At 50.4% G+C, this 24,879-nt stretch overlaps 1 protein-coding gene across 2 annotated transcripts in view; it reads right to left on the reverse strand.

The window, feature by feature from the left end:
• PRKAG2 (protein kinase AMP-activated non-catalytic subunit gamma 2) overlaps positions 1-24,879 on the reverse strand; it is a 274,878-nt gene that overhangs the window by 95,015 nt on the left and 154,984 nt on the right. For both annotated transcript variants that reach the window (XM_058533601.1, XM_058533595.1), the window contains exon 4: positions 2,041-2,258. In XM_058533601.1, coding sequence (XP_058389584.1) covers positions 2,041-2,258 — 218 coding nt within the window. The remainder of the gene's footprint in view (positions 1-2,040; positions 2,259-24,879) is intronic.

The raw sequence follows: 24,879 nt of genomic DNA on the forward strand, positions 1-24,879 counted from the left end.
TTCTCCTTCATGGCTCCAGTTCCTGCCAGGCAGACGCACATTGTTCTATCTCCCGTCTGATGGGCTCTGGTGTCACCACCTCCTCTCATTGTCCCTCTATCCCTAGGGGAGTAGTGGCTTCCTGCCTTTGATAATCTTTGGGTTGCCTCATCATTCTCTTTCTGGATTCTTTGTTGTTCCATTATCGCTATAACTGAGTCTCTTTGTTAAATGCCCAGGAGAACAGAAACCTCTCTAGATCTTTCCTCATTCACACTCAAGAACATGGATGACCTTACTCCTAGGCCCACAGCTCTACAGGGCCAAGCCCTGTACCATTCCACGTCTGGACTCCTCACCCCTTCCTAGTGGCCTTCCTGCCTCCAGTCCATCTCACAGTCTGCTGCCAGATCCCCACCCCCTCAGAGTCGGGCCCCACACCACTGCTCCTACACCACGCACTTCTTCCTTCTCCATGCTCCACCTCACACTCATTCCCACCCCAAGTCATGGCTCATTTTCTTTTCTAGAAGGCTCTCTCTTTACCTTTCTCCTTATTTAAACCCTACCAATTACCCAAGGCTCAGCTCAGGTGGTGCCACTGCACTGAAGCCTTCACTGCCCTCATCGGATAATAGCACTTTCCTTTTCCCACCTCCTATAGGGTCAACTATTTGTTCCCCTCCTTATCCCCACCCACCCTACTCTCTGCTTTTACTTAACTGTTTCATCTGAGTGCAATTCTGTACCCAGGAAGACTGTAAGACAGAGAAGGCAGAAACAATACCTTGCATTTTATCCCTCAGCACTAAAACAACACTCTGCTAAGCACACATCTAATAAAATAATCGCTGCATGAACAAGGAGAATAGTAATAGTATGTTCTCTGCATGACAAACACATCCTTCTCCCCAAAGATAACAACTGTTAATAGTTGGATCATATCCCCCAAAAAGCTATGTTGAAGTCCTAACCTCTGATACCTGTGAATGTGACCTTATTTGGAAATAAGGTCTTCGCAGATGTCATCAAGTTAAGATGAAGTCACACTGAATTAGCTTGGGCCCTAATCCAATATGACCAGTGTCCTTATAAGAAGAGGAAAATCTGGACACGGACAGATACAGACGGAAGACAGCCATGTGAAGAAGGAGGCAAAGATTAGAATGATGCTGCCACAAACCAAGAAAAGCCTGGGGCTCCCAGAAGCCGGAAGAGGCAAGGAAGGATCCTCCTGCTTAGAGACTTCAGAGGGAGCGCGGCCCTGCCAACGCCTTGATTTCAGACTTCCAGCCTCCAGAACTGTGAGACAATAGCTTCTTGCTGTTTTAAGCCACCCAGTTTGTGCCACTTTGTTACAGCTGCCCCAGGAAACTAATACAACAGCTGAATAAAACAGTTACATCCATATAGATGGACTTGAGTGACATGGTTCTTATATCCTTGCTGGGCACAAGAACAGCGTTGAGCACCTGCAGTACCTAACGGGAACCAGGCAGGCAACGATGGCTAGAGTCTCCACACTTCGAGTCCCCACTGTGTTGAAATGTAGAGTGCTTAAGTGCTGTAGCTAAACCAGCTTCCTCCACTAAGATTCACTAATCCTAATCCTTCGAAGGATGCAAAGACATGTTTCACTACACCACTCCACTCTGAAAGGCTCACCTTTTCAGGAATGCTTCCCAAGTCAAACGAGGTCAAACTTTAAATCTTAAAACTCTAGAATAAAATTTCTAGTTTTTAAAACTTTTTTGCTTTGCCTATGACTTTTTACTTTAGTATCCCAATCAAGGTAAATGCAAATAAAGCTTTTAAGGACTGATTTTTAAAAAGAAGCCAAGGAAACAAAAAACGTTCTCTGGTCATGTTCCAGATGTTACCACTCTTCATTTGATTTCCATTTGCCTCCGGTGCCCTCAGCAATTTTTTCCCAGCCTGTGATTTATGATAACATATACCAAAAGCGTCAGGAGTGCACAGCCGTAGCTTCAGCTAGAAACGATCAGACTGCCCTCGCCACCCCCGCCTGGCAGCCCGGCCCAGGAGCAGGCCCAGACTCACGGTTTTGGAGGGAGTGTAGTGTGCCGGTGATGCTGACGGAGGCCTGGCTGAACTCGGGAAGGAGGACGGGCAGAACCTCTGGCCTGTGTCCGGAGGGGAAGGGGAGGCAGAGATGCGATTTTCCAGCCGCCCAGGCTCATGCTGATGGGATTCGAGAGGAAAAGCGTGCTGCTTGGCCCCTTGGGTGGGTGTCGACGGAGAGGAAGAGAGGCCTGACGCTGAGGAGGGAACCACAAAGTGCCGTGAGCAGTCGGGCCGAGACGGAGGAAGGCAGAGCAGGCTCTTCCATTTCCAACTGCCAAACATCTCAGACGGCAAGAATCTAAATCGTTAAACTCTGAATTTGGGGGACACACTTTTATAAGCCTATTTCTAACCCCTTAGAATCAGCTGTGTCCAGAAATCCCCTTGTCATCCAATGTGAGTGGTGGGCAGGTCCCCTTGCTGTGAGGGGGGAGGCGCTCACACAGTTCAGAGCCTGCTGGAAAGACTTCTTACGCACACACACACTACATGCTACCTTCCTCCACTGAGTCGAATACCGATTGATCCCTCTCTTCCCCTGCAAGGCACGTTGCCGAAAGCACACGAGTGGAACCCACATTACTGGAGATAAGACATAGGAAAGTTCATCAAGTATTCACCAGACACAAGGTCAATGGGGCAGAAGTCACATGACAACATACACTAAGAACCAGACGAGACATTACTATCAAAATGTGCAACGTAACTACTGCCACTGTCACTTCGCAGTAGTGAGAATTCACTGTGAAGATGCATGCCGGAGGAGACCACAGGGAAGGAGCGGGACTGGGCAGGGGCCTTCAAAGTGAAGATGTAGATGGACAGGAACCAGGAGGAAGCGGATGGGGAGTGGTGACCAAAGAATTGCAGGGAGACTGGGCACGTAAATCTGCCAGGAGTAAGAGGTTGTCCCCTTCAACAGGGTCTGTGCAATCCAGGGGGCCTCGCTCAGGCAGGCAGTCATCACTCACACCTAGCGGATTATGCCATAAAATCATTGTTATGGGTCAGATTGTGTCCCACAAATAGGTATGTTGAAGCCCTAACCCTCAGTACCTGTGAATGTGACCTTATTTGGAAACATGGTCTTCACAGATGTCATCAAGTTAAGACGAGGTCATATTGGAGTAGGCTGGGCTCTTAACCCCATGTGACTAGTGTCCTTGTAAGAGGAGAAGACTCAGAGACAGACAGACACACAGAGGAGAAGGCCATGTGACGAGGCAGGCAGAGACTGGAGTGATGCAGCAACAAGCCAAGGGACACCCAGCGCTGCCAGCAAACATCAGAAGCTGGAAGAGGCCAGGAAGGACTCTATCCAGAGTGTCAGAGGGAGCGCGGCCCTGCTGACACCTTGGATTCAGACTTCTAGCCCCTGTAACTGCGAGAGAATAAACTTCACTCAGTTTGTGGTACTTTGTCATGGCAGCTCTGGGGAAACAATACAATAATGTTGCCTGATATTGATTCCTTTTCCAAGAGAAGCAGAATCTGGATTTGGGTCTGCTCTCTCACACTTATAAATAACTAAATAAATTAAACTAAATACTAAATAAAAATTAGTAACCAAATAAAATTTTTATTTTAAATTAGTTATTTAAAAATTGTAAATTATGCAAGTCAAGGCAAACATGTCAGCAGACATGGCCCCGGCCCCTCCTTGCGACTTCTGACCTAGACTAGACGGTCAGCCTGCAAAGCCGTAAGCCTGGATCTCCCTCGCCACTGTCCAGACTCCTCCCCTCAGTCCCTGCACACGTGTGTGTTCCCTCCTCTGCTTCCACCCTCACTCCCCAGAGCGGCCTCCCATTCCTCAGGGGTCAGTCCATCCAATCTGCCTTCTCCTGACTCGACGGCCCTGCGAGTCCTCCCTCCCCCGAGCTCATAAAGCACGTTTCATCTGTACTGCATGTTGTCAGTTAACAACAAGCTGTTTAACACTGAAACCAAATATAAAGGATGTAAGTCTCTTGTCCCCAATAAAATCTACCATCTGTTGTGGGGGCAGGGATCCTGACCACACCCTCTGGGTCCCCACGGCAGCCGCACTGTCCTGGGCGAGGGCAAGGTGTTTGGTGAATACCCACCACCCAACAGGCAAGGAGAGAGAAGGGAGCAGGGAAGGGCTGAGGCTCAAGCTTAGTTCGAATCTTCTTTCCCTCTCCATGGCTGGAGAGTGTGTGGGGGGTACGTATTTCCTGGGTGGGAGTTTTGGAAGTAACCAGTTAAAGGAAGGGTGCCATTTTCCAGGGAACCCCTTATCCCATGAAGCCACACCACGTGGCAATCCCCGCTCCCAAGCCCCAGGCTGACCTCTGGGAGGCAGCTCGAGCTAAAAGCAGAAGGAGATAGAATGTTCTATCAACCATGTTTTTGTAGGTCTCAAAACTCAAAACATGAAAGGCCTCCAACAACAAAGCTCCAAGGTCTTGAAAACAAAAGTTTTCCCCCAAAGGTCTTGAAAAGCCAGGCCCGCTCTGAGGTGGGGCCGGGAGTGAGAGGAAGAGAGGAGGAGGGAGAGTGGGGACCAGGAGCAGGAAGAGATCTGACGGTTTAGCGGCTCTTCATGGGGACAGGGGGGTGTTCCGGCAGGCAGGCCGACAAAGGGCCGCCTGGTCTGGGTCCGGGCCCTTCTCCAGGCCCGGCTCCAGGCTCCAGCACTGTGGCACCAGCGCTCCGCAGTGATGCTCACAGAATAGCCAGGAATGAGGACGCCCGCCAAGGCCAGAGGGGGCGTGCCGGGTCCTTCAGAGGGCTTTGCTGCCACAGGAGAAGGAAGCTCTTGTGTTGTTTTGTTTGTGCAGCCTGGACACCTCTCGGGCCTCAGGCCCCCAGGGGCAGCGGCGTGTCCTTCAATGGTTCTTCCAGTGACAGAGTCCGCAGCAGCGCACCAGCCTGGCCCCTCACAGTGCGGCCTGCAACAGGCCAGTTCCCAGAGTCACAGCCAGCAGGACATTTGTGGTCTGTGCTCCCAACTCTTGCCCAGGCCACTGGACACAGAGGCCCATCCTGTGCACTTTCCTGGGCCTGCCCTGCTTTCCGGGGGCGAGGGCTGGAGACCTGACAGAGGGGCAGGACAGAGCAGGACGGGATGGGGGTAGTTTAGGCTCAAAAGCCTGTGCCACCAACCACCGCCTAACCACCTGCGAGAGCCCCTCAGGTGGAGCCCCTCTGGGGGCCTCGGTCCTTCATGTAAAGGGAGGGGCTGGCCCAGTGATCTCAGCACCTCTCAGTTAACAGTGAAAAGCACCCCCATCTATTCTAACGCCAGGGACAACCCAAACCAGTCCCTCCATCTTACCTGTGACTCTACCCCCAGACCCAGCTCAGACCTCCTGGCTCAGACCACACCCCACAGGAATTTTCAGAGGCTCAGAGGAAATACCGGCCTCTGTGGAGGTATTTTGGCACTATGTATCAAAACTACAAATGCACATGTTCCTTGACCCAGCAATTCCGCTTCTGGGAATTTCTGCTGCAGACATATTTGTATCATTGCTAAATGGAGAGGTGTGGGGTCATTCGTCACCATGGGGCTTGTAAAAGCAGAGACTGGAGACACAGACGGTTAGCACAGGAAGAGGTTACATAAATTACGGCATGTCCACACAGACAGCCATGACTCCTACAGGAACATGACAGCCCATCATTCTTGTCATCTCCAAGATACAGTGGAGGTGAAAAAGCAAACTGCAGAGCCATCTGTATGGAATGATACCATTTATAGTTTCAAAACAGGGAAAAAGAATATATATTTATATACACACATATATTCTGCCTGTGTGCATATGCCTAGAGCATCTCTGGAAGGATCTGGAAACACTGGCTGTGTATGGTGACGGGAACAACTAGTGGGGAAGACTTTCATTGTATACCTTCTTCTATTTTTTAATTTTTATATCACGTGAATGTATTACCTATTCAGAAAATTGCCGTTTTCAGCCACTGTTCTGCTTTTGAGCCAAGAGGCTGGCTAACACCGTATTTAAGTGCCTCCTGTCCTGATCCCAGCTGCCCCTACCAGCTCTGTGGAGGGCCGTCTCCTGGACTAGACGACTAGCCAGAAGCCCTGGAGGGCAGGCCCGGTGTTCCCGGGCTCGCTGTTGTCTACAGAGTGTGTGCTTCCTCCCCCATTTCTACCTCACAGTCTCTATCCCTGCCAGAGGCTGCCCCACAGACAACATTCTCCAGGGACGAAGCCCAGTCGCCATTGCGTAAGGGACACGTGTAGCTGGTGGAACTGCTTGCTAGTTCTTTGGGTACAGAATGTTTGTTTCCCAAGCGTAAATAATAAAAAGAAGGTGACTAAGCAGCTTGCCACTAAGAGGGCTCTTCAGAGCACAAATGGCAGCTTCTGCTTCTCCTGTGGCTCATCCTCTGCAGGCTGTCCCCGTGTGAATACTGCAACGATCCTAACCCAATCCCAATTGAGGGCATGAGAGAAGGCTGGATGCAGAAGATGCATACCCCTAGACAGAACTTTGTTGAACTGCTTGGGATGAGGAGAAGACAAAGTGGGCTTTTCATCCGGTGGTGGGAATAATTTGTTGCTGGTGGAATGGAATGATTCTCCATGCCCCTCGAGAAAGCTCCTCTCATTGAAATCTTCCAAGTTCAAAAGATGCTTCCATCTTTCCACCTGGCCTTCCTGCCTCCTCCCTGTTCCCTTCCCAGAGCGAGTGATTCTTGTGGGGGAAAACAGGATGATACTCTGGACTGGAGAGTGGGGGAAGGGAAAGTTGTGGAGAGAGGGGACAGGTAAAGTGACATGTGGATTAGGAATACGTGTGTAGTTTAGGGACGCAGGGAAAGAACCTTCCTAGAACCAAAAATATGCCCCTCTTTTCACTGACAGCTGAAATACCTGTAAGAGGGGCAGAGTCTTGCAGTAACATCTCTTTTTGCATCGTGTCTCACTGCTTGCCAAGGGCTCTTGCACACCCCGGCTCCGTTTGCTTCCCGGAGCCACCCCATGGAGGGGGGCAGGTTTATCACCCCCCTTAACAGGTGAAGAAATGAGTAACTAGAGAAGTCCCTTATCCATGGTCCTTTAGAGAGTAAACAGCAGAAATCACACCTGAATCCGGTGTCCTCACCCCAAATCCCAAACTCTTTTTTGCCATGATTACATTGGGATATTGCCAAGAGAAAGAACACAGACTTAAAATCACATTTTAGGTGCGTGAATTACTCTTCCAGAAAGCGGGGTTCCACAGGCCAACAGAAGGAGAGCTGGGAAAGCACTGGGTGCCTGAAGGGAAGTAAGAGGTGCCATGGGAGGGAAAGGGGTACAGGAAGGAGAGGGTGGGCTTCTGACGATGGGGTGGCCTTGGGTAGGCAAGGATGGGCTTCCTCCAAAGGTGTTTTCTCCTCCGTGCCAGGCAGAAAGAGAGGAGACGAGGATCAGCAGAGAGAGGAGACTCTTACTCAGTTTATGTCACTTTCCCAGCAGGAGGAAAACTGCCTTATGAAAGGAGAGTGGGGCAGGTAAGAATGATATTCCTAAACCTTCCTCTTTTTTTTGAATAATGGTGTCACAAATCATAAATAAGGAGGACACTGGGGCAATGCTGACACAATCCCCATTACTTTTAAATAGACCAATTTATTTCTTAAATGGCCAAACTCCGATATTTCAGGAAAACCATGCGTCGGATCAGCCAGCTGCTGTGGGCCAAGCACGTGCAGGCGTGGAGGAGGCGGCATGTTAAGATGAATCAGACAAATCCCACCTTTCAGTCTGGTTGGGGAAATGGGACAAAACAAAACCAAAAACCCAACCCAACAATGCCACACGGTAAGCCGTGACAGTCAAGAGCCTGCGATGCCAAAGCCGAGAGAGGCTCAGGGAGGAGGAGAGCCCTGGGGCTGGGGGGCGGGAGAGCTCCACAGAGACACCAGCAAGGCGCTGGCCATGACTTCGGGCCCATAGGAAAAGTGGCCAGTTAAGGCCACTTTCCTATGGGCCCAGACAGGACTGGGCCATGGCAACAGGAACCCAGGAGGACAGACAGGTTTCCCCTGTTGTGTTTCTTCTGAGAAGGCTTTCCCTCCTCTCCTGCTTCTTAACAGCTTTGTTCAGGACTGCTGTCAGCCTCTGAAAGCGAACAATGCCCTTGATCTTCTGGGGCAGCAGCCAGGACAAGTGAATAGGCCCAGTGAGTGAACAGAAACGGCTCCTGGCAGCCACACCAGACACCAGGCAAGTGGCTCCAGACACCAGGGAGCCATGAGCTGGTGACTTCACAGGGCCGGCCATATTGGCGTGAGCTACATCTGGAGAGATGGGGGAGGAGAAAGGAGAACAGCGGTGTCACTGGGAAAAAAGTAAGCAGGGGCCTGCAGAAGCACAGCAATGTGGGGTGGCAAGTAGAAGCCCCAAGTTCTAGGCCTGATTTACCACTAACTAGTCATGGGCCTTTGAGCAAACCAACCCCTTGCCTTGGAAAAACAGACCAGGTAGACGAGATGCGTGATGCGCACGTACACACTCCTCTTCTCCCCACCCACCCTCTGGCAGCAGCAGCCTTTTTCATGCAGATGGTCTGGAACAGCAGGAAAGAAGGAAAAAATTTCATTTTGTTTCTGATCTCAAAACGTCCTTGCTAACCGTTGTTCCAAGAGGATGGGGTGAGAAGAGCAAATGTTCAATTTACCCTGGACAGCGATTTGCTTATACGCAGTTTAAGAAACAACCAACTACTCATCGCGGAGATGAGGGGCTTGGTGTTGTTCCTAACTTTGGAGGGATGGTGACAAGGGTCACAGGGAATAGTGGCACAGAGAGTGTGTGTCAAGGAAAAGCACACAGCCAGGGAGAGGCAGGGTCCTTGCTGCTAAGGAACCATGCAGGGATGTTAAAAGGGACAGAAAACCTCAGGCAATACAAGACATACAGTGGAGTGTGCACACTCCAGGTCTCCGTGTGGCGCGAGGAGGACCCGCCCACCACGTGGAGTTTTGCTTGGGACGCCTTTTCAAGGAGTAAATTAGCTGCTTAGAGTTTTTCACCTTTTGTTTCTCAGCTTTCCCTCTGGCCTGGTTATCCTCTGCTCCTCCCTGCACTGCCCCCTCACTCTCTTCACTGTTTGCCCTCTGCCAGCTTGGTGTCCCAGGGACTGACCCTCATGTGCTCAGTGGCTCCGTGGCCTCCGGCTTCAGAATGGGTTGGGCAGTGGAAGGCTCCTGCAGGACCGTGGGGGCTGGAGAAGAAAAGGTGGGTATGGACCTACATTCTCCACCCTCTCCCTACCTGCTGCCCTCCTGCTTCGGCCTCTACAGTGACATCACCTCTTTCCCTATCCCTTCAGGCCTGGGCAGTGATGGCCTCTTGCCCTTGCTTGTCCCTGGGTTTAAGTCTTAACATCTCCGCCCTCTGGCTCCCCTCCCACACTCTGTGAGAAGCCCTTCAGAATCCCAGCTCACCGTGCCCCTGTTCCCACCCTGACTGATACAGCCTCCAGCCTCTGCCCCCAAACTGGGGCAAACACTGCCCGGAGTGGCCGAAGGGCCTGGGCTCTGGGGCCAGCACACCTTGCTTTGACCCTCCATCCACCCCTCAGGCGAGTCAGCAGCAGCTCAGAACCTCGGTTTGTTATTTGAAAATTGAGCTGCCCACGGGCTTTTTGTGGTGATTTAGAAGTAACAAGGAAAGCGTCCTAGAACACTCAATAACTTAGTGTGCACTTGACCACTGGGAGCTACTATTAATAGTAGAGGCGATCTTAGGGAGAAGCACTCCGCTGGCCAGAAACCTGAGCGTGCTCAGCTGTCTCCAGCTGTCAGCCTTACTTAGAGGGGCAGGCGTCTGACGTGTCTGACGGAGCTCACTTCTGGCAACTCTAAACCTATGGTCCCTCCACTACGGCTTGGTGAGGAGGTGAGAAATGCCAGCCTCCCCATCTTTGGCAAGTTGGGGTCTGACTGGGCAGTCCTGGCCACTGCCATTGCACATTCCACCCAAGTCGTAGTCAGCCCCAGAGGCAGTCTGGAAGGGGGGAGGGGTCAAGGCCAGGTCAAGGCCAGTCACTGGTTTTCCATCAGAGACTGATGGTTTAAGAAATGTGAAAGAGCCTGAGGCCACAAAGGGAAGTTCCAAGGGCGACTCGTTATTAATTAAATGGTGTTTCCCTTCAAGGTGGGCATCACATCCCACCAATATTTAAGACAAGGAGATACACACTGCTCTGCAACCCACTGGTCAGCTGTGGGGTTTGCCAGGAGGCAAGAATGCCCTGCATAGAGCAGGCCTTCCCTGTGTGATGGTGACATGCTCCTGCCTCTGCCTTCAATCATTTAATTCTCTTTCGCTTCAGCTCAACTAGAGTTGCTAGGTCATCCTTCAAGACCATTTCTCCGTTGCCTGCTTTGGTGGGATACACTCAAGAATGACCACGGCCCATTCAGCCTGCCCATTTTACAGCCCACAGAGCACAGACTGGAAGAAGGCTGTGCTCCAGGGTGCCCTCCCGGACCACCCTCAGCTCCTCTGAGAACCACTGCAGTAGGTATTTGGGCTCAGGACCCCTTTACACTCCTAAAAAATGTTATTTGTGTTAACATGTAATAAGTTTATTACTGTTATTTGTAAACGAATTAATCAATATTTTACCATTTTCTCAGTTTTAATTTCTAATATGATGGATACTAATACATAAAACCCACATAAACAAAAGCTCTTTAGGGTCCTCAATCACTTTTTTGAAATAATTTCTCACCAGTATATCTTTTAAAACATAAAAGAGGGGGTGGCATTTATTTTATACTTTTTTTGCAAATGTCTGGCTTAATAGAAGACACTAGATTCCTGTATCTGTTTCTGCATTCAATCTGTTCAACATGGTGGTTTTAGCTGAAGTATATGAAAAAAAAATCCAGCCTTCCTCAGTGGTCTGGGGTGTCACTGGGTGCAAACAGTTGGAAAAAGGGAAGATCTCAAGATGCCCCGAAAGAGTGTTGGGGCCCCAGGAGAACTTGGACCTCACTCTTAGAACATGGCGCCCTCCTCAACGGCCTCATAGACCCTCCTTCTCCCTGGGAGGTGTCAGCACCCTCAGCTAGGGCCACATGACTAATCACAGGCCACCTCTTAGTGGTCACTTCATGCGATGTTTGCTTCCCTTCACATAACTACATCCCGAGACCCTCAGGGATAAGGACCATGTCTCAGTAACCTGTGGCACCAAGTACAATTCTAAACATATTTACTACTCGTTGTTTGGTTATTCTCCCTAGAGGTGTTTGCATTTTTAATGGGGGACAAAGGCACAACCAAAGATGATACACAATAGAATTTTAGGCACAGTTCAGAGAAAGGGGCATTTCTATTTAGGGCCTTTCAAGCTCTCTCAGATCATACTATCTGTGTGTGAAAATTAAGTACTTAAATTTGACTGACTTCTAGCAAGCAGGATTCGACGGAGTACTTTTAGTGCAGTGTTTCCCCCAAAAAAGTGGAGTCCCATGATCACATAGGTTTAGGAAGCTCTGCTCAGAAGTACTCTCACCCTCTCCTTCCCTCAAAGATTCACCAGATTTAGTATATTCCGGATCTGAGAAGGCCAGCATCAAATGAGCCTCTGTGTTTTGCCCGAACTTATCTGCACTTTAGATCCATTTTGGTGAGCACCATCTCTCAATTCCTCAGAAACTCTGTGGTGTTCTGGAGGCCAACCTCAGGAAATTTGGGCACAGCTGATTCACAACCAATTATGATGTCTGTCTCCTAAACTGGCCTGATCAAAGGAATCCTGAGGGGTTTGTCAAGCACACAGAATCCCACAGGGCGGCCTGAGGTAAGTCAAGAACTAGGCTATAACCGTGCGGCCAACATCTGGTCACTTGGCATTACTTCTATAGAAGCTGCTGAAGGAAAACTTCCTTACATGAAATATATCCAATCAGCGCTATTTTTATGATTGCCACAAACCCACCACGAACATCCAGAAGCCAGAACTTTGGTCTGATGATTTCACCAATTTTGTTAAAAAGTGTCTAGCGAAGAATCCTGAGCAGAGAGCTACTGAACGCAACTTTACAACATCCTTTTATCAAGAATGTAAAACCAGTGTCAATTTTAAGAGACCTGATCCCGAAGCCATGGAGAGAAAATCGAACAGAAATGGACAACAGTAGAAAGAGCAAATTTGGTTCGTCATTATCCTGAAAAGTTAATTTTTTTCCCCCCTGAGTCATTTTTCTATAACTTTGTTTTGTTTCTTCAACTATATTAATAGCACTTCCTGTTTCATTACACAAGTGAGGTTTTTTTGTTCATTAAATCTCAAAATATATTTGGTTTGCTATTCTCTTCTGATATCCTAAGAATTAGCGACCAGGGGCAGGTGAGGTGATACAGGAGGCTCACACAGTGCCTACCATCTGGTTGACACCAACTCTGTGTTTGTCAAATAAATGTTGTCTTGAATTGGGTCAACTTTGTGTCACATCTTCCAGAACTTTCTTTTCACGGCTCCCCAACTGTGCTACAGATAAAGAGCACCACCATAGAAGAGAGGTTACTAGAGAAAGCAGGAAGGACATAAGGACCTAGCATACTAAACCAGTTTGTTCCATTGACTGTATATTGATGGGACAGTGCTTTTTAATAACAAAATTAAATTGCTTACAGCTCCCCCCGCCCCCACAAAGTTCTTCTGTGGATACTGGGCACTCGAGTACGTTCACTGGTTCTAGCCAGTCGGTGACGGCAGCTCCATTCTCCCCTGTGGGGTGCAGTTCTTGTTGTAAAGGTACACCGCTGATGTCCCATCACACACCAGTGTGTCCCACCAGGGCTGATGGCTACGAGACTGAAGGTGCAGACCCAGCTCCCCAGGGGCCGGTCAGCAGATCTTGTTCTAGGGTCACAAAGTGCACCCTTAGGCCTCACCAGCCTTGGTCCTTGCACCCATTCACTGAGGCATGGGGAGAGGATGAGGCAAGAACTGAAGGTGCAGCTCAGTCCACACTGGCAAGGAGGTGGCTGGACCTGAGCCAGGCCGTGTTCTGGGAGGCTAGCCTGCGAGCAAACCGGGCCAGCTGATCTGCACCCGCACCTTATTTGTGAATTCCAAGAAGACCATAGGCTTACCACTTTGTCCACCCAGTGCATTGAATTGCCTAGTCAATGCTTGCTGGAGCTGTCAACCCATTCAACAGGGCAGGTCAGCCAAGAAGGAAGGGTACTGGCAATAACTGGGGGTGGGACTCCCGAAGGAAATCCCTTTGCCTCTCTTCTCTCTGCGTTTCCTGGTAGAGGAGCCTAAGGGAGCTTGAGAAATACTAAAGGCAGTGTCAGCTCATGTCAAAGGAACAGGAAGCTGGGGCCAGCCCGGTGGCGTAGTGGTTAAGTTCGCATGCTCTGCTTCAGCAGCCCGGGGTTTGTGGGTTTGGATCCCGGGCGTGGACCTATGCACAGCTTATCAAGCCATCCTGTGGCAGGCATCCCACATATAAAGTCGAGGAAGATGGGCACAGATGTTAGCCCAGGGCCAATCTTCCTCTGCAAAAAGAGGAGGATTGGCAACAGATGTTAGCTCAGGGCTACTCTTCCTCACAAAAAAAACAGAAAAAAAAAAAGGAACAGGAAGCTGCATCATCAGGACATTGGGGTCAAGACCTGAGACCCTGGTGAATCCTAGGTGCAGGCTTGACCTCAGCTCTGAGCCTTGATGGTAGGTTTCTAGATCCTTCATGATTTTAAGAAACCAATCACGTCCAGTAGCAGCTGGACTTTCTGAGGCTTGAACTCTACTTGGGGGAAACTAGACTTCTCTGGTCTCACTGGGTGCAAACATAAGCAGCCATTCTTTGCTCATGAGGACAGCTTGGCCAACCTATTCCTGGTACGTGTGTGGTCTGGGTTTGTCCCAGCCCAGCCATCATCTGCTCTGAGGCCCTGGGTAGAACACCCCTGAGGAGTCCCCATAGCTTTTCCATTGAACTTTGGATAACTTTCTGCCTCCATTTCCCATGGGAAGGTTTTGCTCAAAACCCTTGGTCTGGGCAGTCCTTAGGCTCTAGCCGCACTGAGTTAACCCAACGCGCTGGATGGAGAGCATCTGACCCCAAAGGTCCATTGAGATGCTGTCAGCCCGCAGTTCTCAAAGCCAGCTAGGCATAAGGGCCACCCGGGAGCTCTGAGAATACATATTCCCAGGTCCTAAAGAATGTATTGAGTGGGTCTAAGGAGGAGCCTGGGAATCTGGGTTTTCTAAAGTTCCCCAGGTGATTCAGTGGCCAGACAAGTTTTAAATCATTAAGTGAATCCAACCTCCTCATTTTACAGATAAGAAACTTCTAAAGTAATTCTAGTACCCATTCTTTGTGGCCATGCAGTCCCAGGGCCTCAGCACTCCTCCTCCTAGCTCCCTTCTTTGAGAGAGCAAATTCTCTTTTTTCTGAGTCCCAACCCTCCTTGCCTGGTCTCTGCTGGAAATTACCCTTCCTGTAGCCAATGACAGTGTCACGCAGACGCTCCCTGAATTATGCCTCGTCCCTGGACACCAAGCGTCCATACAGCCACCAGCCAGCTCTCCCCAGGGTCCCTGCTCCTATTCAGCTGGCTGCTTTGAGACCTTGCTCTGAATGCTCCAGAATCACCCATCTCCTAAAAAACACTCTCCTGCTGTCCTCCCCCCACCCCCACCCCACCAGGGCCCTCTCTGTCAGGGTTAGAGTTTCTCGATTCTTGTCTCAGGATTGGCCTGGATATCTTTATAATCCAATGGCTTTGGCTCTGACCATACTTGAGCTTACTCTTAATTCGTATATTAATTTGCAATAAGGTTTTAGGCTACAAGTTTTGCTTACGGACTTTAAGAACCTGTTTTACAATTTTTTATAATTAAAACAATTCAAAATATGTTGCAGAATGTTGGAAGTCATCTTGGAGTCAAAGCGTTACAGTAACGTGGTGGGTGAAAAATTCTATTAAAAAAACAAACTTCTTGGGGCCGGCCCGGTGGCGCAAGCGGTTAAGTGCGCGCGCTCCGCTGCGGCGGCCCGGGGTTCGCTGGTTCGGATCCCGGGCGCGCACCGACGCACTGCTTGGTAAGCCATGCTGTGGCGGCGTCCCATATAAAGTGGAGGAAGATGGGCACGGATGTTAGCCCAGGGCGGTCTTCCTCAGCAAAAAAAAAAAAAAAAAGAGGAGGATTGGTGGATGTTAGCTCAGGGCTGATCTCCTCACCAAAAAAAAAAAAAAAAAAACAAACTTCTTCTAGGACATTTTCTAAGGTTCTTATTCTTCCAGAAGGAATCCAGGAATAAAAGCAGTTTTAGAGAGCTTTGTACACCCAACAGCATTCTGTATCTAGTTGTTAAATAGTTGGCTCTAGCATATTGATATTTGCATGGGTAAACTGGCAAAAGAAAACAAACAAACCAGTGCGGGGGGAGGCAGTGGGCATTTCTCGGGCCAACTTTACATCAGGTGTGGCCCCGCAGCGTGAAGAGTTAGAAGAGTTGTGCCCTCTTCACACTTCTCTGCAGTCTGAGTCCTGCTTCATGGACCCAAAATGTAACCCTCGATACTTCACTAGAGCAGAAGATAAGAGCACATGGGCCTTTTGTTGTTGAAGCTAAAATGCAATCCTCGGGGAAGGGAGGAGAGAAAAAACCCTCAGTTGCTTTGTAAGAGGGAGAAGTTCTAGAACAATCCATTTCCCATATAAAATGGTTTCTGAAAAACAATTTGCTAACGATGCGCTAACAAAGGGGAAATCATGACGCCAGTCCCCTTTGATGATGGTCTCTGTGGAACCACAAAAGCAACATTTGGTGCTGTACAGATTAATTCAGCTGAACGTGACAGAATCAGGATAGTCCCACCAAGGGTGGAATCCGCGGTAAGCGACCTTAGCAGACAAACATCCACAACCTCGTGCTACAGTGGAGGAAGCGCAGGCCCTGAGGGGGGAAGTGTCAGGCCCAAGGGCAACAGCTAGGTCAGAAGCCAGGCCTAGAAGGCCAACGACTTGGGTTCTAGATCCACAGTGGTGCGCTTTCCCTGCGCTGTGAGAGGTTTCAGATGCTGACGTCACAGCCACGGAGTGTCAGGGGAGGGGACCATCTGTATGGGTGAAAGGAAAGAGCACGCGTTCACACGGGAGGATGGCAGGTGCCGGAGTCAGAGGTGGGAGGGTGGGACCTGTGGGGTACCCTCTGTACCCCACACCTCTGCACACAGGTTCTTGCTGGCCTGCCCTGGGCTCCTCTCCCCATGCCCACCAGCACCCCCAGTAGCTCCCGCAGGCTGCACAGGACGGAGGGGGCGGTGGAAGGCCATGACTCGGACACGCTGGATTTGGGAGAGGAGAAGACGCTGAGACAACTCTAGGGTCCTTCCTGGGTCAGTGTGGTGACTGTCATTTCCTGAGAGGACACGGGGAAGGACAATAATTCAGTAGGAGCCCATGGAGCTTTATACTCACCAGCTGATGCCAAGGTGCCGGGTGGGCAGGGGAAAGGCTTTCTGGCACCGGCCACAAGTGGGGCCAGAATATTTCTGAGCAGGAGCCCCTCCCTGTGCCCTACTCTGCTCAGATGTGTTCCTAGGTCAGGACCAGATTTCTGTGCGAGTTCAGACAAATCTTTCTAACCCTGATCTCTCGGAGATGGCTGTTTATAACACAGCATCATTCAGGCACATCGTTCAGGCAAAGCCAGCCTGTCTCGTACACGCAGGCATGGCTATGATGTAAATCAGCAGATCTGGTTTGAGGGTACACTCGGACAAGACCGGGGAACTCCGTGCCGGGCCTCCCGTCTCCGTGCGCGGGACACGGATGCGCCGTCGCTCTCCCTGCTCGGAATTCCTGGCTGTCCACCACCCGCTTATTATTCTAGCTACTGGGAAACTCCCCTAGAAACTAGGAAGGACATGATTTTTAAACTTTTTTGGGTCCCAGGACCCTTTGACAATCTGATGAAATCCATAAATAGAGCACGAACACACAAATTTCTCTCTTTCTGAAATAACCTCTGGGCAGTTCTAACTCCCCAAAAAGCAGGTTTTAAGAATTTGAGTTCCAACAATATTTTCATAGTTCCTTATTCCTACAGGATGGTCGGAGTCCCACTGTTTCAGCTTCTAACAGAAGCTGTGTCCACTCTGCAGTCTGAACCCCAAATCAGAAATCTCTCAGGGACCCTCAGTAGGAGAAAATGGGGCCTGAAGATGAGGTGGAAAATCAGCGTGATAACCAAATCAAGAGGAGGCAGCGGGCACGCCTGACTAGCACTGTCACCCCCGAGTTCCTGGAGCATGTTTCTGAAAATCTGAAACCGTGCCTTGAGTTTTTTCTATACTTTCTGCAATTTGGGCTATTTGAATCTGCTCAGAACCCCTGATGATGGCTCCTCCTCCCGCACAGATTGCAGGTGCCCACTGCTCGTGAAATGTGGTCCCTCCAGCTGTGCTTGATGGAACGGTTTCTGGGCTGTTCCGCCTTACCCTGGAGGGGCTCCCAGATGCCCCCACCTCCACGCTCTAGACTCGATATGGGTAGGAAGGGACTGTGGGTGATCTAGGAAGGGCTCTGAGCCACAGTCCCCTCCCCAAGGTGTGTCCTGGGTCACTCCAGATGTGCAGCTCTCTGACGCATCGAGAACACACTATTCTACCTGGCACGATGGCATGTGGGCCCTGGGACCACAGATTCCAAACCTTCACTTTGGAAAGTGACATTCATCAAAGCAGGAGGAGGCGGCAGAGGCCGGGAGCTGGGGAGACAGTCTGGGGGGTGGGGTGTGATTCCTGCCCTGCTCCGCCTCCCTGCTGGGTCTCCTGGCAGGCCAAGTGGTGGCTGGCAGCCAGGCGCGGGCATTCCCTTCCTGGGGTGCCGGCCGCAGCCGGCTGCCACGGGACTCCGACCAGGGCTCTCCTGTGGGTCTGTTGACTCAACACATCACCTGACACCACCCGCCAGGCCCTCTGGGTGTGAGGTGCCGGTGAGACGGGACGGGGTGTGCGCAAGGCCAGGGAGGCCTCGGGCTGGGAAGGCATCCAGGCCATGCCTCTGCCACCAGCGCAGGTTTCTATGGTGCTGCTCTGAACTCGCAGCTCTCCTCATTCACCTCACGAACTGTGGGCCCTATTGGTCATCTGCCTCAGGGGTTCATGGGTAGATTCTCCCTGGAGGAGGAAGGGGGGAGGAAGGAGAGCCGCAGAGAGAAGGGAATCGAGCATCTCATCGTGGAAACACATGGACCGGCTGCATCCTTTTTTTTTTTTTTTTTTTGGTAAGGAAGATTAGCTCTGAGCTAACATCTGTTGCCAATCCTCCTCTTTTTGCTGAGGAAGATTGGCCTTGGGCTAACATCCATGCCCATCTCCCTCCACTTTATATATGGGACGCTGCCACAGCATGGCTTGACGAGTGGTGTGTAGGTCTGTGTCCAGGATCTGAACCTGTGAACCCCGGGCCGCTGAAGCCGAGCGTGCGAACTTAACCACTATGCCACTGGGCCAGCCCCAGCTGCGTCCTTTTAAAGACAACCCAGAACCTCAGACCCAGGATGTGCCTCTGCCCTCAACAACAATGTAACAACAGTTCTGGGAGTTCAGGGTCATAATAAAAGATCACAGCACCATACCTGAATTTTCCCTTGTGCTTTTAGGAGAGAGGTAACAACTCTACCAGGGGGAACTGGGAAAGGGACTCTCTTTCTGGGGACCCTGAACTCCCTTCCCTCCCGGCCTCTGACCTACAATAACCACCACTGTCGGAGCTTGTTTTGTGGGTGGGGGGAAGTCTCCCCTATTTGCATCCTTTTAGGGTTTGGAAGGCCCCCTGGCCCCTTTCACACACCTCACCTCCTCCATCAATCCCTCTGATAACTGTCTCCCCTTTCTCACACTTTCACCTGAAAGGCTCCATCCCTGTTAGTCGTGGCCAATCTGCTGAAGGCTGGCCCTGATGACAGTGGCTCACATCAAGGAGGAGCAGTCACTGGGAGGTGCAGCAAGGGGAAGGAAGAACAGGGGAGGGACCCCTGATTCAGGGGGACCCAGTTAGCACACTCTGCTTCCACGGAATTTTCTGTTTGGTGTCCCCTCACTGGGTTTCCAGAATCCGTGTGAGAAATGATATCAGGACACTGTGCTTAGGGGAGCGGGCTTCTTCCCATTAACCTTCAGATTCACTCCATATCTTCAGCACCTATTGTTGGCTAAGTTCATCTTCTGTAAAGCCTTCAATAGTTTCTAGAGTGAATTATTCCTCTTTTTTATGCACCTTGCACCGTCCAACATTATAAAATTATAGTATGCTCTACTTACTTCTTTACATATCCTGTCTCCTCCACTAAGCATGAGCCATAGTGAGTCCTATTTGTCACCACGTCCCCAGCACGCATGTGCCTGGCACACACTCCCTTCTTGATAAATGTCACAGTGCTTACATGGCACACCTTTGTTCAACCAACACCCAACAAGCATGGCCCATAAAAGAACAAATGGATCAATCGGATTTCATCAAAATTTAAACCTTAAGCTGTTTAAAAGATACTGTTAAGAAAATGAAAAAAGACAAGTGACAGGAAGAAAATATTTGCAAAACACATATGTGATAAAGGACTTGCATCCAGAATATATAAACAACTCTCAAAACTCAAAAAATAAGAGAATAATTCAATCAAAAAAATGGACATAAGATTTAAACAGATACTTCACCAAAGAAGATATACAGATGACAAGCACATTAAAAGATGCTCAACATCATTAATCATTAGGAAAAGGCACACATTAAAACTACAGTGAGATACCACTATACACCTATTAGAGTAGCTAAGAGTTTTTTTTAAGCCGACAATACAATGTGCTAGTGAGGATGTGGAGCAACAGAAACTCTGATACAGTGCTGGTGGGAATGCAAAATGGTACAGCCAGTTTGGAAAATAGCTTGACAGTTTCTTCTGAAGTTAAATATACATCTACCATACAACCCCACAAAGCCACTCGTAAGAGAAATGAAAACTTATGTTCATACAAAAACATGATGCAATGTTTATAGTGGCTTTATTCATAATTGCTCAAAACTGGGAACAACCCAAATGTCCTTCAACTGATGAATTAATAAACAAACTAGTGCATTCATACAATGGGCCACCACTCAGTAATAAAAAGGAAAGAACCATTGATATACGTAGCAACATGGATGAATCTCAAATGCATTTTGCTAAAGAAGTTGGATCCAAAAGACTACATGCTGTATTTTTCCATTTACACGACATTCTGGAAAAAGCAAAATTATAGGGGACAGAAAGTTTATAGGTTGCCAGGGTTTGAGGATGGCGGAAGAAGTTGATTATAAAGGGGCATGAGGGAATTTTTTTGGGGCGATGGAACTGTTCCAAATCTTGATGGTGGTGGTGATTATACAATTATTTGTATTGTTTGTCAAAACCCACAGAACTGTACATTAAAAAGGGTGAATTTTGCTGTATGTAAGCTATATACCAATAAACTGCTAAAAAATGCTTTAACATGAGTTTGAGGGGGGCTGTCTGTGCAGCCTGGGCTAATGGGGGGACCTGGTGCCATTTCCCTGACCCTTGAAGGATGAATGGTAGGATTCTGATGGAGACACGCGTAGGGCTCTGATGGAGACACGGGTAGGGCTCTGATGGAGACACGGGTAGGGCTCAGAGGGAGACACGGGTAGGCTTCTGATGGAGACACAGGTAGGGCTCTGAGGGAGACACGGGTGGGCTTCTGATGGAGACACGGGTAGGGCTCTGATGGAGACTCCTAAGCATTACAGGAGAGGTGCTGCCTTGGCCCCCCGGCGCCCAAGACCTGCTCAATTAAAAATAGCAGCTGTAATCTCCTGGTCATCTCAGGAGACAGGATGGAGCCACCACTGCTGAGCAGGGGAAAAGGAGTGAGGTCTTGGCTCTGGGAGCCGTTGAGGCTCAGGCACCTTCCTCCCTTTCTGAGGACAGTCAGCCGGCTTACTAGCCTGTGCCCCTGAGGCTGTTGGGAAGAGAGAGCAGTTGGAGAGAGTTCAAAGGTCAGTCCAGGGACAGGGAAGAAGGTCCCTGCAGAGTGGGCAGGCAGAAGCAGGCCCAGTGAGGCCCCGGCTCACAGGCTCACCCAACCTCACATTCCATGCCTCTGGGCAGACATAGCTAAGCGGAGTCCAGAGCGGCACCCACGGCCTTGGACAAGTCAGTGAGTCACGGTCTTCTCCAGGGGCTCTTAGCATAGCCCGAACACCCAGAAAAGCCTCAAGATGTCCTGCTGCCCGGGGGCAGCGCAGGAGGCCTGAGCCCAGACCACCGGGAGACTCTGGGGCCCTCCTAGGGATGCATGGGGGTTCCAGAGCAAAGGTGCAAGGGCGAGGCCCCTGCCAAGCGGCTGCAGTCCCAGAGTGGCCTCTCCTCCCAGACCCATCATCTCCCTGGGAACTCGTCCTCGCCTTCGCCGGCTCTCTCCACGGCAGCCACTCTGGGCCTCACAGATGGTTCTGGGCATCACCGTCAGGGCTTTTTCCATTTTAAAACATCGTGGTAAAATACGGTGTTTTTTAGAAACGCATATGCTGAGTACATGAAGACTCATAAATATCTGAGATATATGTTAGTAAATATGTTTTGAATAAGCTAATTTGATCATCAAAACTGTCTTTTATTTTATTTTTTATTTTTGTGAGGAAGATCAGCCCTGAGCTAACATCCATGCCAATCCTTCCTCTTTTTGCTGAGGAAGACCGGCCCTGGGCTTACATCTGTGCCCATCTTCCTCCCCTTTATATGGGACACCGCCACAGTATGGTCTGACAAGTGGTGCCTCGCTGGGCGTCCGGGATCACAAACCCGGGCCACCTGCAGCAGAGTGCACGCACTTAACGGCTATGCCATGGGGCCGGCCCAAAACTGTCTTTTAAAAAAATATTTTTAATTGTGGTAAAATACACAGAACATAAAATTCAGCATCTTAACCATTTTTAAGTATTTAGTTCAGTGGCGTTAAATATATTCACATTCTCATGCAACCATCACCACCTTCCATCTCCAGAACTTTTTCATCTCCCCACGCTGCAACTCTGCCCCCATTGAATACTAACTCTCCATTCCCCTTTCCCTCAGCTCCTGGTACACCATTCTATTTTCTGTCTCTATGAATCTGGCTACTCTAGGACCTCATATAAATGGAATCACACAGTGTTTGTCCTTTTGTGTCTGGCTTATTTCACTTAGCATGACGTCCTCAAGGTTGATCCATGTTGTAGCATGTATAGAATTTATTCCATTTGAAGGCTGAAAAATATTCCACTGGATGGCTAGACTGTAGAGTGCTTTCTTTTAAAATTCCCTCCCTGCCTTGCTATTGCTTTGTTTCTCCTCCTGGGTCTCCACTGCCCTTTCCTGCAGCGGCAGCAGCCTCCTTGTAGCCCCACAGCTCGGCTTCCGAATCCCCCTCATGCGGGACTCAAGGGGCCCAAACAAAGAGTCAGGGCATTTGACACACACACTGCTCCCAAAGGGCTCCCCTTTCCTGGGGCTGCCCTCACTGTCCCTCTTGGTCAGAATCTGTCCACCTTAGCCCGTGACTATGCTCGTCCCTTCTGGGCTATGGGCGTTGGTGGGATGCCGAGCCATGGTCACAGGACTCTGAACGGGTCACCAGGCCTGCGATGGGAGGGAGGCCAGGGAGGCGTCGCACATTCCTTGCCTTCCCGCAGCCAAGTTTCCGACGTGCTATCTGAGAAGCCCTGCCAAGGGTAATGTGACATTTACATGACACCTGGTGAGGCTGCCAGCAGTGACATAACTGGAAAAGGGAGGGTTGGGGGTGTGTCCCCTGGGCACAGAGCCTGCGCTGGGCACAGTCCGATGACTCGGTGTTGTGTAAATTAAAGCAGCGGTCACCTGTTCTTCCATGTCACAGAATCACGAAGGCGGTCACCTCCGCCTTCGGGGCTCTCCAGCCTTCCTTTCCCGTACTTTCCCCAAGAAAGCCGTTGGAGAAAATACCTATTAACTTTCTGGGGAGGATAAGGCAAACGCCCTTGAGTGAATTATTCTGAGAGACTCCCAGAGCGGACAAGCCCTCACAGCAGGCATCTGTGACAGGCCATCCTGTGGATTTGCTCACACATGCATGCTCTGTGGGCTCCTTGAGAACCAGCACAGAGTTGGATGCTGTGCTGGGGGCTGTGAATGCGTTGGTAGGAGACACGGCCCCCGCCCTCTTTCAACTCATTCTGCAAGGGCTCCAGCAGCAAACTCTAGCTCTGTTGCCAACTAGGGCTGCTCACTTATAATCTGAGCCTCGATTTGCCCATCAGTGAAGTGGACAGACCAAAATTAAACTCTTGCATGAGACACCTCCACCGGCTAGCAGGGTAACTTAGCTCCCAAAGAGTGCTGACAGCTGGCTCTCTTCATGGTGGTCTGAGCAGAAGCTGTAAGGCTGGCCCTGGCCTGGCCCTTGGCCCAACATGCAGGGCACCTTCAGACTAGGCCCACCTGGGGTTCTGTCCCCTGTAGACAGGTGGAAACTGTAGGCACTGCATCTGCCAGACTCTCAGCACAGCAAGAGCAGTCTGGGGTTCATCTGGTGGTGGAGGAAGACCCCTACCCTGTGCACACACCACCCCAGCTCTTCAGGGGCCTGAGGATGTGAGCTCGATGTCAGCACAAGGGCCCATTGTGGCCTGCCAGAGCTTCCCAGCCCACCCCTGAAAGCCCGGGGGTTTGGCCTCATATCGGGGTCTCCTCCCCAGCCCCTGCCAGGGCTGCCAAGAGCTCCACAGGCCTTTATTCTATTTCAGCCCCAAATACTTCCTCCTCCTCCTCCCCGCTGCCTCTTGTTTGTTACCATTCAGAGTGTGGCTCTGACAAGCCTCAGCTGCAGCTAATGGTGCTTTCAGAGAAAACTATAGCCCTCCTGGGGCCTTCTCAGTGCCACGTGTGGCCACCTGCAGTGTCGGGGAGGGTGCAGGATCCTCCAGCCAGGCTCCAGGACAGCGTGACCATAGGACCCTATTGTGGATGTGGCAAAGTGGCTGCTCTGGTGACCTGGGGCAGGTGGAAAGTGGGGGGCTTTTTGGGGACAAAGCTAGGCTTTCTTGGCTGCTCTGGTCATCTGCTCTGCAGGCCTGGGCCTCCTGCCAGGCATCACGCAGCCCTGAATGTCATCATCTCTCTTTTGACTCAGAACAAGGTCCTCTTTTCCTTGCCTAAATATCGTAGGGCCAAGAAGAAACCATCACCCCCAGTTACAAAAGGTTATAAGAGGTTCCCAACCTCCCACCCAACATCATCAACTTCCAAAAACTCAGGGCTTTTCAGAGATGCAGTGAGTATCCCTACAAGAACCCACCTCTGTGAGAGCCCTATAATTCAGTCATACTACAGTGTAAATGACTGCCAAGCTTCAATGGTCATTGGTAGAATTTCAGTGAGTGAAGGAAATAACCTGCAAGTCAGCAGCCTTTCCAGAATCTCTGGGTAGTACCCTAAATGCCCTAATGACATTTGAGGCCACCCCTTCTTCTCTGACCTCAAAGATTCCCTACCCCCCACGTCCTGAGTTGTTTTCCCTTGATAGCTGGGACGTTAGCTGTGAAAGCTAACCCGCGTTCTACTAGGAGACCCCTGAGAAACCAAACCTAATGAGGGCATGGCTGCCATTAATTCTTCTGGGGAACGATCTGGCCTGGTGACTCGTGAAAATCCCACGTGCAGGTTATTGCCTTCCTCCCCTGGGTGAGGCTGCTGCTGGCCGAGTCCCAACAGACCTCAGGGAGATGCCGCCAGGCTGGCCCGATGCCTGTGGGGTCACGGTCAAGGTTACGGTCTCAG

This window comes from Diceros bicornis, chromosome 3 (assembly GCF_020826845.1).
Source record: "Diceros bicornis minor isolate mBicDic1 chromosome 3, mDicBic1.mat.cur, whole genome shotgun sequence".
Classification (NCBI taxonomy): Eukaryota; Metazoa; Chordata; class Mammalia; order Perissodactyla; family Rhinocerotidae; genus Diceros; species Diceros bicornis.